This window comes from Oncorhynchus nerka, unplaced genomic scaffold (genome assembly GCF_034236695.1).
Source record: "Oncorhynchus nerka isolate Pitt River unplaced genomic scaffold, Oner_Uvic_2.0 unplaced_scaffold_5090, whole genome shotgun sequence".
NCBI lineage: Eukaryota > Metazoa > Chordata > Actinopteri > Salmoniformes > Salmonidae > Oncorhynchus > Oncorhynchus nerka.
The window spans coordinates 1-13,231 of record NW_027036217.1 but is presented as its reverse complement, the minus strand read 5'-3'; the positions used below and the strand labels follow the sequence as shown (position 1 = coordinate 13,231).

General features: G+C 48.5%; 1 protein-coding gene across 1 annotated transcript; it reads right to left on the bottom strand.

Moving 5' to 3' along the window:
• Positions 1-129: 129 nt before the first annotated feature.
• Positions 130-12,515, bottom strand: LOC135566411 (ATP-dependent RNA helicase DDX1-like). Its single transcript, XM_065014131.1, has 9 exons — positions 12,292-12,515; positions 11,162-11,213; positions 10,157-10,281; positions 9,315-9,336; positions 8,910-9,001; positions 7,718-7,790; positions 6,894-6,966; positions 964-1,006; positions 130-578 (listed from the first exon to the last, which is right to left on the bottom strand). The coding sequence occupies exons 1-9, from the start codon at positions 12,421-12,423 to the stop codon at positions 543-545; spliced, it is 648 nt and encodes a 215-aa protein (XP_064870203.1). The 5' UTR covers positions 12,424-12,515; the 3' UTR covers positions 130-542.
• Between the last annotated feature and the right edge of the window lie 716 nt (positions 12,516-13,231).

Here is a 13,231-nt window from a genome sequence, read left to right as displayed (position 1 = left end):
CGAGCTCAGTGACCTTGAGGCCACAGGAGTATGGTACCACACCTACAGACAGAACGAGTCAGCGACCTGTTGACCTGAGACCACACCTACAGACAGAATGAGTCAGTGACCTGTTGACCTGAGATCACACCTACAGACAGAATGAGTCAGTGACCTGTTGACCTGAGACCACACCTACAGACAGAATGAGTCAGTGACCTGTTGACCTGAGACCACACCTACAGACAGAATGAGTCAGTGACCTGTTGACCTGAGACCACACCTACAGACAGAATGAGTCAGTGACCTGTTGACCTGAGACCACACCTACAGACAGAATGAGTCAGTGACCTGTTGACCTGAGACCACACCTACAGACAGAATGAGTCAGTGACCTGTTGACCTGAGACCACACCTACAGACAGAATGAGTCAGTGACCTGTTGACCTGAGACCACACCTACAGACAGAATGAGTCAGTGACCTGTTGACCTGAGACCACACCTACAGACAGAACGAGTCAGTGACCTGTTGACCTGAGACCACACCTACAGACAGAACGAGTCAGTGACCTGAGACCACAGAATTATGGTACCACACCTACAGACAGAACGAGTCAGCGACCTGTTGACCTGAGACCACACCTACAGACAGAACGAGTCAGTGACCTGTTGACCTGAGACCACACCTACAGACAGAACGAGTCAGCGACCTGTTGACCTGAGACCACACCTACAGACAGAACGAGTCAGTGACCTGTTGACCTGAGACCACACCTACAGACAGAACGAGTCAGCGACCTGTTGACCTGAGACCACACCTACAGACAGAATGAGTCAGCGACCTGTTGACCTGAGACCACACCTACAGACAGAATGAGTCAGTGACCTGTTGACCTGAGACCACACCTACAGAAAGAATGAGTCAGTGACCTGTTGACCTGAGACCACAGAATTACAACACACATTCTGACTGATGGCCTTACCTTCTCCTTCTCCATGGCAACGAGAGAGATGGCCAACCCCATCCTAAAAGATGAAGAGAAACGTGACTTTTTCTAGATGTGGTTTTCCCAGACAGATGAAACCTAGTTTAGAACTAAAAAGCATCGTCAACACAGATTCAGACTAGATATTACTGACCTCTCTGTTCTCTCGCTCTCCACCAGACTAGATATTACTGACCTCTGACCCCACCAGACTAGATATTACTGACCTCTGCTCTCCCAGCCAGACTAGATATTACTGACCTCTCTGTTCTCCCCACCAGACTAGATATTACTGACCTCTGCTCTCCCCACCAGACTAGATATTACTGACCTCTCTGCTCTCCACCAGACTAGATATTACTGACCTCTCTGCTCTCCACCAGACTAGATATTACTGACCTCTCTGCTCTCCCCACCAGACTAGATATTACTGACCTCTCCCCCCACCAGACTAGATATTACTGACCTCTCTCCCCACCAGACTAGATATTACTGACCTCTCTGCTCTCCCCACCAGACTAGATATTACTGACCTCTCTGCTCTCCCCACCAGACTAGATATTACTGACCTCCTGTTCTCCCACCAGACTAGATATTACTGACCTCTCTGCTCCCCACCAGACTAGATATTACTGACCTCTGCTCTCCCACCAGACTAGATATTACTGACCTCTCACCCCCACCAGACTAGATATTACTGACCTCTCTCCCCACCAGACTAGATATTACTGACCTCTCTCCCCACCAGACTAGATATTACTGACCTCTCTCCCCACCAGACTAGATATTACTGACCTCTCCCCCCACCAGACTAGATATTACTGACCTCTGACCCCACCAGACTAGATATTACTGACCTCTGTGCTCTCCACCAGACTAGATATTACTGACCTCTGACCCCACCAGACTAGATATTACTGTCCCCTCCCCCCCACCAGACTAGATATTACTGACTCCTGACCCCCACCAGACTAGATATTACTGACCTCTGCTCTCCCACCAGACTAGATATTACTGACCTCTCTCCCACCAGACTAGATATTACTGACCTCTCTGCTCTCCACCAGACTAGATATTACTGACCTCTGACCCCACCAGACTAGATATTACTGACCTCTGACCCCACCAGACTAGATATTACTGACCTCTGTGCTCTCTCCCCACCAGACTAGATATTACTGACCTCTCTGCTCTCCCACCAGACTAGATATTACTGACCTCTGCTCTCCCCACCAGACTAGATATTACTGACCTCTCTCCCCACCAGACTAGATATTACTGACCTCTGACCCCACCAGACTAGATATTACTGACCTCTGACCCCACCAGACTAGATATTACTGACCTCTCTGCTCTCCACCAGACTAGATATTACTGACCTCTGACCCCCCCAGACTAGATATTACTGACCTCTCTGTTCTCTCCACCAGACTAGATATTACTGACCTCTCTGCTCTCCCACCAGACTAGATATTACTGACCTCTCTCCCCACCAGACTAGATATTACTGACCTCTCTGCTCCCCACCAGACTAGATATTACTGACCTCTCTGCTCTCCCCACCAGACTAGATATTACTGACCTCTCTGCTCTCCCACCAGACTAGATATTACTGACCTCTCTCCCCACCAGACTAGATATTACTGACCTCTCTGCTCTCTCCCCACCAGACTAGATATTACTGACCTCTGCCCCCACCAGACTAGATATTACTGACCTCTCTGCTCTCCCCACCAGACTAGATATTACTGACCTCTCTGCTCTCCCCACCAGACTAGATATTACTGACCTCTCTGCTCTCCCCACCAGACTAGATATTACTGACCTCTCTGCTCTCCCCACCAGACTAGATATTACTGACCTCTCCCCCCACCAGACTAGATATTACTGACCTCTCTGCTCTCCCCACCAGACTAGATATTACTGACCTCTCTGCTCTCCCCACCAGACTAGATATTACTGACCTCTCTGCTCTCCCCACCAGACTAGATATTACTGACCTCTCTGCTCTCCCCACCAGACTAGATATTACTGACCTCTGCTCTCTCCCACCAGACTAGATATTACTGACCTCTCTGCTCTCCCCACCAGACTAGATATTACTGACCTCTCTGCTCTCCCACCAGACTAGATATTACTGACCTCTGCTCCCCCACCAGACTAGATATTACTGACCTCTGCTCTCCCCACCAGACTAGATATTACTGACCTCTCCTCCCCACCAGACTAGATATTACTGACCTCTGCTCCCCACCAGACTAGATATTACTGACCTCTCTGCCCCACCAGACTAGATATTACTGACCTCTCTGCCCCACCAGACTAGATATTACTGACCTCTCTCCCCCACCAGACTAGATATTACTGACCTCTCTGCTCTCCCCACCAGACTAGATATTACTGACCTCTCTGCTCCCCACCAGACTAGATATTACTGACCTCTGCTCTCCCCACCAGACTAGATATTACTGACCCTCTGCTCTCCCACCAGACTAGATATTACTGATCTCTCTGCTCTCCCCACCAGACTAGATATTACTGACCTCTGCTCTCCCCACCAGACTAGATATTACTGACCTCTGACCCCACCAGACTAGATATTACTGACCTCTCTGCTCTCTCCCCACCAGACTAGATATTACTGACCTCTCTGCTCTCTCCCCACCAGACTAGATATTACTGACCTCTGTTCTCTCCACCAGACTAGATATTACTGATCTCTCTGCTCTCCCCACCAGACTAGATATTACTGACCTCTCTGCTCTCCCCACCAGACTAGATATTACTGACCCTCTGCTCTCCCCACCAGACTAGATATTACTGACCTCTGACCCCACCAGACTAGATATTACTGACCTCTCTCCCCACCAGACTAGATATTACTGACCTCTCTCCCCACCAGACTAGATATTACTGACCTCTCTCCCCACCAGACTAGATATTACTGACCTCTGCCTCCCCACCAGACTAGATATTACTGACCTCTCTGCTCTCCCCACCAGACTAGATATTACTGACCTCTCTCCCCACCAGACTAGATATTACTGACCTCTCTCCCCACCAGACTAGATATTACTGACCTCTCTCCCCACCAGACTAGATATTACTGACCTCTGACCCCACCAGACTAGATATTACTGACCTCTCTGCTCTCCCCACCAGACTAGATATTACTGACCTCTCTGCTCTCCCCCACCAGACTAGATATTACTGACCTCTCTGCTCTCCCCACCAGACTAGATATTACTGACCTCTCTGCTCTCCCCACCAGACTAGATATTACTGACCTCTCTGCTCTCCCACCAGACTAGATATTACTGACCTCTGCTCTCCCCACCAGACTAGATATTACTGACCTCTCTGCTCTCCCCACCAGACTAGATATTACTGACCTCTCTGCTCTCCCCACCAGACTAGATATTACTGACCTCTCTGCTCTCCCCACCAGACTAGATATTACTGACCTCTGACCCCACCAGACTAGATATTACTGACCTCTCTGCTCTCTCTCCCCACCAGACTAGATATTACTGACCTCTCTGCTCTCCCCACCAGACTAGATATTACTGACCTCTGCCCCCCACCAGACTAGATATTACTGACCTCTGCTCTCCCCACCAGACTAGATATTACTGACCTCTCTGCTCTCCCCACCAGACTAGATATTACTGACCTCTCTGCTCTCCCCACCAGACTAGATATTACTGACCTCTCTGCTCTCCCCACCAGACTAGATATTACTGACCTCTCTGCTCTCCCCACCAGACTAGATATTACTGACCTCTCTGCTCTCTCCCACCAGACTAGATATTACTGACCTCTCTCTCCCCACCAGACTAGATATTACTGACCTCTCTGCTCTCCCCACCAGACTAGATATTACTGACCTCTCTCCCCACCAGACTAGATATTACTGACCTCTCTCCCCACCAGACTAGATATTACTGACCTCTCTCCCCACCAGACTAGATATTACTGACCTCTCTGCTCTCCCCACCAGACTAGATATTACTGACCTCTCTGCTCTCCCCACCAGACTAGATATTACTGACCTCTCTGCCCCACCAGACTAGATATTACTGACTCTCTGCCTCCCCACCAGACTAGATATTACTGACCTCTGCCTCTCCCCACCAGACTAGATATTACTGACCTCTCTGCCTCTCCCCACCAGACTAGATATTACTGACCTCTCTGCTCTCCCACCAGACTAGATATTACTGACCTCTCTGCTCTCTCTCCCCACCAGACTAGATATTACTGACCTCTCTGCTCTCTCCCCACCAGACTAGATATTACTGACCTCTCTGCTCTCCCCACCAGACTAGATATTACTGACCTCTCTGCCCACCAGACTAGATACTACTGATCTCTCTGCCCACCAGACTAGATATTACTGACCTCTCCCCCCACCAGACTAGATATTACTGACCTCTCTGCTCTCCCCACCAGACTAGATATTACTGACCTCTCTGCTCTCCCCACCAGACTAGATATTACTGACCTCTCTACCCCACCAGACTAGATATTACTGACCTCTGCTCCCCACCAGACTAGATATTACTGACTCTCTCTCCCCACCAGACTAGATATTACTGACCTCCTGCTCTCCCCACCAGACTAGATATTACTGACCTCTCTCCCCACCAGACTAGATATTACTGACCTCTCTCTCTCCCCACCAGACTAGATATTACTGACCTCTCTGCTCTCCCCACCAGACTAGATATTACTGACCTCTCTGCTCTCCCCACCAGACTAGATATTACTGACCTCTCTGCTCTCCCCCACCAGACTAGATATTACTGACCTCTCTGCTCTCCCCCACCAGACTAGATATTACTGACCTCTCTGCTCTCCCCACCAGACTAGATATTACTGACCTCTCTGCTCTCCCCACCAGACTAGATATTACTGACCTCTGACCCCACCAGACTAGATATTACTGACCTCTCCCCCCACCAGACTAGATATTACTGACCTCTCTGCTCTCTCCCCACCAGACTAGATATTACTGACCTCTCTGCTCTCCACCAGACTAGATATTACTGACCTCTGACCCCACCAGACTAGATATTACTGACCTCTGACCCCACCAGACTAGATATTACTGACCTCTCTCCCCACCAGACTAGATATTACTGACCTCTGACCCCACCAGACTAGATATTACTGACCTCTCTGCTCTCCCCACCAGACTAGATATTACTGACCTCTCTGCTCTCCACCAGACTAGATATTACTGACCTCTGACCCCCCCAGACTAGATATTACTGACCTCTCTGTTCTCTCCACCAGACTAGATATTACTGACCTCTCTGCTCTCCCCACCAGACTAGATATTACTGACCTCTCTGTTCTCTCCACCAGACTAGATATTACTGACCTCTCTGTTCTCTCCACCAGACTAGATATTACTGACCTCTGTTCTCCTGGACTAGATGATACTGACCTCTCTGCTCTCCCCCACCAGACTAGATATTACTGACCTCTCTGGCTCTCCCCACCAGACTACATACTGACCTCTCTGTTCTCCACCAGACTAGATGTGCTGACCTCTGACCTCTGGACTAGATATTACTGACCTCTGCTCTCTCCCCACCAGACTAGATATTACTGACCTCTGACCCACCAGACCTAGATATTACTGACCTCTCTGCCTCCCCACCATACTAGATATTACTGACCTCTCTGCTCTCCACCAGACTAGATATTACTGACCTCTGACCCCCCCAGACCAGATATTACTGACCTCTCTGCTCTCCACCAGACTAGATATTACTGACCTCTCTGCCTCTCCCCCACCAGACTAGATATTACTGACCTCTCTGCTCTCCCCACCAGACTAGATATTACTGACCTCTCTGCTCTCCCCACCAGACTAGATATTACTGACCTCTGACCCCCCCAGACCAGATATTACTGACCTCTCTGCTCTCCCCACTCTACCGATGCGATGGACGTAGTTTTGCTTCTCATCTGGCAGAGTCACGTTGATCACTGGAACACATTGATCAGGGTCAACATGGATTAAAAAGCAACAGGACGACTTGGACCTGAAAAGGAGGTTATATCTGTGTCTGTGTTAATCTCATGGTCTGTGTTGTGTTTCTGTGTTAATCTCATGGTCTGTGTCTGTGTTAATCTCATGGTCTGTGTCTGTGTTAATCTCATGGTCTGTGTTGTGTTTCTGTGTTAATCTCATGGTCTGTGTCTGTGTTAATCTCATGGTCTGTGTTGTGTTTCTGTGTTAATCTCATGGTCTGTGTCTGTGTTAATCTCATGGTCTGTGTCTGTGTTAATCTCATGGTCTGTGTCTGTGTTAATCTCATGGTCTGTGTCTGTGTTAATCTCATGGTCTGTGTCTGTGTTAATCTCATGGTCTGTGTTGTGTGTCTGTGTTAATCTCATGGTCTGTGTCTGTGTTAATCTCATGGTCTGTGTTGTGTGTCTGTGTTAATCTCATGGTCTGTGTTGTGTGTCTGTGTTAATCTCATGGTCTGTGTTGTGTGTCTGTGTTAATCTCATGGTCTGTGTCTGTGTTAATCTCATGGTCTGTGTCTGTGTTAATCTCATGGTCTGTGTTAATCTCATGGTCTGTGTTGTGTTTCTGTGTTAATCTCATGGTATGTGTCTGTGTTAATCTCATGGTCTCTGTGTTAATCTCATGGTCTGTGGTGTGTGTCTGTGTTAATCTCATGGTCTGTGTTGTGTGTCTGTGTTAATCTCATGGTCTGTGTGTTAATCTCACCGTAGGGGACTCCGTGGATGTCGATGCCCCTGGCCGCCACGTCTGTACAGATCAAAAACTTCACTTCCTGTTTCTGTAAGGAGATACAGGAAGTCAATATCATATTTGATGCTGTTGCTGAAAACAGAATAGAAAATAAAAGTGTAAAATAGGAAGTGTTTTATTTTATTTATTTTTCCTGTGAGAGACATTTATGAGGAACAGCTGGGGGTCCCACTGCCAACCATACCTCTAATCATGTCTACATCCCACATGGCCGCCTATTCCCCGCGGCCCCCCCCACTCCAGAGTAGTGCCCCCCCCGCTCCAGAGTAGTGCGTGCCCCCCGCTCCAGAGTAGTGCCCGGTCATATCCCGCCCGTGGCTAAGTGAGGCCACATCCCGCCCGTGGCTAAGTGAGGCCACGTCCCGCCAGTGGCTAAGTGAGGCCACGTCCCGCCAGTGGCTAAGTGAGGAAACGTCCCGCCAGTGGCTAAGTGAGGTCAGCCCGCCAGTGGCCAAGTGAGAAACGTCCGCCAGTGGCTAGCGGTGAGGCCACGTCCGCCAGTGGCTAAGTGAGGCTACGTCCCGCCAGTGGCTAAGTGAGGCTCACGTCCCGCCAGTGGCTAAGTGAGGTCACGTCCCGCCCGGTGGCTAAGTGAGGTCACGTCCCGCCCGTGGCAAGTGAGGCCACGTCCCCGCCCGTGGCCAAGTGAGGCCTGCGCCCGCCCGTCTTCGTGGGCCACGTCCCGCCTGGCTAAGTGAGGGCCACGCCTCCGCCCGTGGCTAAGTGAGGCCACGCTCCGCCCGTGGCTAAGTGAGGCCACGCTCCGCCCGTGAGGCTGAAGTGAGGCACGTCCTCGCCCAGTGGCTAAGTGAGGTCACGTCCCGCCCGTGGCTAAGTGGAGTCACGTCCCGCTCAGTGGCTAAGGTGAGGTCGCGTCCGCCCAGTGGCTAAGTGAGGTCACGTCCGCCAGTGGCTAAGTGAGGTCACGTCCCGCCAGTGGCTAAGTGAGGTCACGTCCCGCCCGTGGCTAAGTGAGGTCACGTCCCGCCCGTGGCTAAGTGAGGTCACGTCCCGCCCGTGGCTAAGTGAGGTCACGTCCCGCCCGTGGCTAAGTGAGGTCACGTCCCGCCCGTGGCTAAGTGAGGTCACGTCCCGCCCGTGGCTAAGTGAGGTCATATCCCGCCAGTGGCTAAGTGAGGCTGCTGACCTTGAATCGGTCCAGATTGGTCTTGCGTTCATTGGGCTTCCGGTCACCATGGAGACAGACACAGGAAAGCTGGTGGCCTTTTTTATCTGGACCTAATGGAGGGAGGGGACAGGGTAAAACACACCTCCTTGTAGTAGTATTTATGTAGTACAGTAGTATTCTAACTCACCTCCTCCCTGTACTATGAAGTACTGCTCCATGTTGTAATAGTATTATAGTATTTATGTAGTACAGTAGTAGTATTCTAACTCACCTCCTCCCTGTACCATGAAGTACTGCTCCATGTTGTAGTAGTATTTATGTAGTACAGTAGTAGTATTCTAACTCACCTCCTCCCTGTACTACGAAGTACTGCTCCATGTTGTAGTAGTATTTATGTAGTACAGTGGTAGTATTCTAACTCACCTCCTCCCTGTACGATGAAGTAGTGCTCCATGTTGTAATAGTATTTATGTAGTACAGTAGTAGTATTCTAACTCACCTCCCCCCTGTACGATGAAGTACTGCTCCATGTTGTAGTAGTATTTATGTAGTACGGTAGTAGTATTCTAATTCGCCTCCCCCCTGTACGATGAAGTACTGCTCCATGTTGTAGTAGTATTTATGTAGTACAGTATTCTAACTCACCTCCTCCCTGTACTATGAAGTACTGCTCCATGTTGAAGTATTGTAGTATTTAAATAGTACAGTAGTAGTAATCTAACTCGCCTCCTCCCTGTACTATGAAGTACTGCTCCATGTTGTAGTATTTATGTAGTATAGTAGTAGTATTCTAACTGACCCACTCCCTGTACTATGAAGTACTTCTCCATGTTGTAGTATTGTAGTATTTATGTAGTACAGTATTCTAACTCACCTCCTCCCTGTACTATGAAGTACTGCTCCATGTTGAAGTATTGTAGTATTTAAATAGTACAGTAGTAGTAATCTAACTCGCCTCCTCCCTGTACTATGAAGTACTGCTCCATGTTGTAGTATAGTAGTAGTATTCTAACTGACCCACTCCCTGTACTATGAAGTACTGCTCCATGTTGTAGTATTTATGTAGTACAGTAGTAGTATTCTAACTCACCTCCTCCCTGTACTATGAAGTACTGCTCCATGTTGTAGTATTTATGTAGTATAGTAGTAGTATTCTAACTGACCCACTCCCTGTACTATGAAGTACTTCTCCATGTTGTAGTATTGTAGTATTTATGTAGTACAGTAGTAGTATTCTAACTCACCTCCTCCTGTACGATGAAGTACTGCTCCATGTTGTCACAGTCGATCTTGGTCCGACAGAAGATGATGGCCTGGTCCATGTTGTGTTCCCTGATGGCTCTGATGGTGTACTCCCCCTTCAAGATCTTGATGGCCTCAGACCACATCTCTACACACACACACACACACACACACACACAGTAACAGGTCAGACCATAGCCTTACGCTAGAAAACAACAGGACATTACAATGTAATATCAGGGCTCCCCTTTGACCAGTGCCCTATATAGTGCACTACTTTGACCAGGGCCCCTATATAGTGCATCACTTTGACCAGGGCCCCTATATAGTGCACTACTTTAACTAGGGCCCTAAATAGTGCACTACTTTAACCAGGACCCCTATATAGTGCATCACTTTGACCAGGGCCCTATATAGTGCACTACTTTAACCAGAGACCCTATATAGTGCATCACTTTGACCAGGGCCCCTATATAGTGCACTACTTTAACCAGGGGCCCCTATATAGTGCACTACTTTAACCAGGGCCCCTATATAGTGCACTACTTTGACCAGGGCCCCTATATAGTGCACTACTTTGACCAGGGCCCCTATATAGTGCACTACTTTGACCAGGGCCATTATATAGTGCACTACTTTGACCAGGGCTCCTATATAGTGAACTACTTTGACCAGGGCCCCTATATAGTGCACTACTTTAACCAGGGCCCCTATAGTGCACTACTTTGACCAGGGCCTCTATAGTGCACTACTTTAACCAGGGCCCCTATATAGTGCACTACTTTGACCAGGGCCCTATATAGTGCACTACTTTGACCAGGGCCCCTATATAGTGCACTACTTTGACCAGGGCCCTATATAGTGCACTACTTTAACCAGGGCCCCTATATAGTGCACTACTTTAACCAGGGCCCCTATATAGTGCACTACTTTGACCAGGGCCCCTATATAGTGCACTACTTTCACCAGGATGCTTTAGAAACAAGGTGCCATTTGGGATGGAGGCTTTATGCAGGGGTCAGTCTGACCTGGGCTGTTGGCTCCTGGTCTGGTGTTGTCTTTAGCATGGACCTCATCAGTCTGAAACACACAGGAGAGGAGGAAGGAGAGGAGAGAGGGAGGAGGAAGGAGAGGAGAGAGAGAGAGGAGAGAAAGGAGGGAGGAGAAAGGAGAGAAGGAGGAACGAGAGGAGAGAAGGAGGAGACGAGAGGAGGGAGGAGAGAAAGGAAAGAGAAAGCGAGAGGAGGAGGAAGGAGGGAAAGGAGGAGGAAAGAGAGGAAGGAGGAATTAGAGTATTAAAATAAGACGGAGAGAACCCATAAGGGTTCATGCTCTCAGAAGATACCGAACATCCTCTACCTCAGGGTTTCCTAAACTCAGGTCTGGGGCTCCCCTGGGTACACCTTCTGATCTTTCAACTATACAGTTGATTTAAATAACTAACACATCAAGCTTTGATTATTTAAAATCAGCTGTGTAATTCCTAAAAACCAAAGGTGCACCCTGGGTCCCAGGCCCGAGTTTGGGAAGCCCCCTGCTCTACTCAACTCTATGGTGACCCCTGATCAAACCAGAAGTGCTTCTATTCTCTGACCCCAGACTGACCAGGAAGTAGTTCTATTCTCTGACCCCAGACTGACCAGGAAGTGGTTCTATTCTCTGACCCCAGACTGACCAGGAAGTGGTTCTATTCACTCTGACCCCAGACTGACCAGGAAGTGGTTCTATTCACTCTGACCCCAGACTGACCAGGATGTGGTTCTATTCACTCTGACCCCAGACTGACCAGGATGTGGTTCTATTCACTCTGACCAGGATGTGGTTCTATTCACTCTGACCCCAGACTGACCAGGAAGTAGTTCTATTCTCTGACCCCAGACTGACCAGGAAGTGGTTCTATTCACTCTGACCCCAGACTGACCAGGAAGTGGTTCTATTCACTCTGACCCCAGACTGACCAGGATATGGTTCTATTCACTCTGACCCCAGACTGACCAGGATGTGGTTCTATTCACTCTGACCAGGATGTGGTTCTATTCACTCTGACCCCAGACTGACCAGGATGTGGTTCTATTCACTCTGACCCCAGACTGACCAGGAAGTGGTTCTATTCACTCTGACCAGGATGTGGTTCTATTCACTCTGAACCCAGACTGACCAGGATGTGGTTCTTGCGGTCGAGGCGTTCCCAGCTGCGGTCGTGTTTAGGGTTGACAGGTACGACCACGTGATGTACGGTCTCAGGGACAGAATCCTCTCCCTTCAGGTCCACCCAGGTGGGGAAGTGCATGATCCTCTCTGACAGCTTCTTTACGTCGAAGGAGTGGAGAGTCGCTGAGCAGACGATGACCTGGTACAGAGAGAGGAATAACAGAGTAATATATAGGATCAGACAGACACTAGGGGAATAACAGAGTAATATATAGGTTCAGACAGACACTAGGGGTATAACAGAGTAATATATAGGACCAGACAGACACTAGGGGAATAACAGAGTAATATATAGGACCAGACAGACACTAAGGGAATAACAGAGCAATATATAAGTTCAGACAGACAGACACTAGGGGAATAACAGAGTAATATATAGGATCAGACAGACACTAGGGGAATAACAGAGCAATATATAGGACCAGACAGACACTAGGGGAATAACAGTAATATATAGGATCAGACAGATCTACTAGGAGTATAACAGAGTAATATATAGGATCAGACAGACAGACACTAGGGGAATAACAGAGTAATATATAGGTTCAGACAAACACTAGGGGAATCAGACAGACACTAGGGGAATAACAGAGTAATATATAGGATCAGACAGACACTAGGAGTATAACAGAGTAATATATAGGATCAGACAGACAGACACTAGGGGAATAACAGAGTAATATATAGGTTCAGACAAACACTAGGGGAATCAGACAGACACTAGGGGAATAACAGAGTAATATATAGGATCAGACAGACACTAGGGGAATAACAGAGTAATATATAGGATCAGACAGACACTAGGGGAATAACAGAGTAATATATAGGATCAGACAGACACTAGGGGAATAACAGAGTAATATATAGGATCAGACAAACACTAGGGG

What these genes read in the sequence shown, in the direction of transcription:
- LOC135566411 (XM_065014131.1), bottom strand. Translation starts at nt 12,423, where the DNA reads ATGCACTTCCCCACCTGGGTGGACCTGAAGGGAGAGGATTCTGTCCCT. An exon ending in ACTGTGACAACATGGAGCAG is followed by an intron (nt 9,337 to 10,156) that starts TACTTCATCGTA and finishes AACATGGAGCAC; the next exon opens with TACTTCATCGTACAGGGAGG. An exon ending in AGAGTGGGGAGAGCAGAGAG is followed by an intron (nt 1,007 to 6,893) that starts GTCAGTAATATC and finishes TTCATCTTTTAG; the next exon opens with GATGGGGTTGGCCATCTCTC.